Source organism: Empidonax traillii, unplaced genomic scaffold, assembly GCF_003031625.1.
Source record: "Empidonax traillii isolate 1590-97213 ecotype Southwest subspecies unplaced genomic scaffold, ASM303162v1 scaffold2073:size91028, whole genome shotgun sequence".
Taxonomy (NCBI): Eukaryota; Metazoa; Chordata; class Aves; order Passeriformes; family Tyrannidae; genus Empidonax; species Empidonax traillii.
Genome location: NW_020957266.1, coordinates 22,353 through 23,860, shown reverse-complemented (window position 1 = coordinate 23,860; position 1,508 = coordinate 22,353). Strand labels below are relative to the sequence as shown.

Below are 1,508 nucleotides of genomic sequence, written 5' to 3'. Positions count from 1 at the left end.
CTCCCTCCCCGTACCGATGTTCCCCTCCAGGGCCAGGCGCAGCCCGGCCCCGCACCGCCCCATCCCCGCCGCCGCTTCCGCCTCTCCCGCGTCACATGCTAATGACATGCTAATGAGGCGGCGCGCGCGACGTCACCGCGCGGGAAGTGGGAGGGAAGGAGGGAGGGAGAGGAAACTGCCGGGGGGGAGGAGGGGAGGGGGAAAGGGAAGAGAGGAAGGACACAGCCGTGGAAATAGGGAGAGGGAGGAGGGAGTGGGGGTGTGTGGTATGGTAATTTATGTAAATGAGTCCCCGCCCACCACAGGTGCGGGCAATAGGGGAGAGGGTAGGGCACAAAAACGGGGGTGGGCGTAGCGCTGTGGGGTTGGGGTCACCAACATGGGGGCAAGAGCATCATCAGGGTGTTGGGGGCACCAGCAAGGGGCCAAGGGTACTGATACAGGGTTGGAGTCACCTGCGTGGGGATGGGGACGTTTATATGGGGCTGGGGGTCACCAGTGTGGGGTTAAGGATGTCAGAGTGGAGCTGGGGTCACCAACACAGGCTTGGGGTCACCAACACGGGGTCAAGGGTATCAAGACCCTGGGTTGGGGTCACCAACAAGGGGTTGGGGTCACCTACGTGGGGTCAAAGGCCTCGATGTGGCGTTGGAGGCGTCAGTACGAGGTTGGGGACACCCAACATGACACTGGGGGCACCAACATGGGGTCTGGGGCACTGACACGGGGTTGGGGGCATTGAGGCAGAGTCAAGGCCATCAGCATGACCTCATGAGCACCAACATGAGCTTGGGGGTCCCCCAGCCCTCCCCTTGTTTCTCTCAGCTCCCCCTGACGCCCCTGTCACCCCCCACCCCCCAAATCTCCCAGAGAAGGGTCAGACCCTGGAGAAAAGGCTTTTTAATGCGCAGTGGGTGGGGGGGAGGAGCAGCGGAGGCTGAGGAGGAGGAGGAGGAGTGGAACCCCCCAGGCCAGGCCGGGGGGGCCACCACAGGGCGGGGAGGGGGCTTAGAAGCATTTTCGGTGGACGATGGAGGGTCCGGCCTCGTCATACTCGGGTTTGCTGATCCACATCTGCTGGAAGGTGGAGAGGGACGCCAGGATGGAGCCGCCGATCCACACCGAGTACTTGCGCTCCGGGGGGGCGATGATCTGTGGGGACAGGAGACGTCAGGGTGCACCCCTGGATCCAACCCCCAAAACCAGCACTGGGGGTTCATGGGATTCATGGGATCACTGAGGTTGGAAGAGACCTCTGGATTCATCGAGTCCAACCTGTGACCCAACCCCACCTAAACCTGCCCTGGGGCAGCTCAAGGCTGTGCCCTCTTGTCCTGCTGCTGGTTCCTGGGAGCAGAGCCCGACCCCCCCCGGCTCCCCCTCCTGTCAGGGGGTTGCAGAGAGTGAGAAGGTCCCCCCTGAGCCTCTTCCTGTCCAGGCTGAGCCCCCCCAGCTCCCTCAGCTGCTCCTCCCAGCACTTGTGCTCCAGCCCCTTCCCCAGCCTCGCT

The 1,508-nt window shown here is 63.7% G+C and overlaps 1 protein-coding gene across 1 annotated transcript in view; it reads right to left on the bottom strand.

The window, feature by feature from the left end:
• Positions 1-900: 900 nt before the first annotated feature.
• LOC114071511 (actin, gamma-enteric smooth muscle) overlaps positions 901-1,508 on the bottom strand; it is a 4,909-nt gene continuing 4,301 nt past the window's right edge. Inside the window, exon 8 of the mRNA XM_027909347.1 lies at positions 901-1,152. Coding sequence (XP_027765148.1) covers positions 1,009-1,152 — 144 coding nt within the window. The 3' untranslated portion in view covers positions 901-1,008. The remainder of the gene's footprint in view (positions 1,153-1,508) is intronic.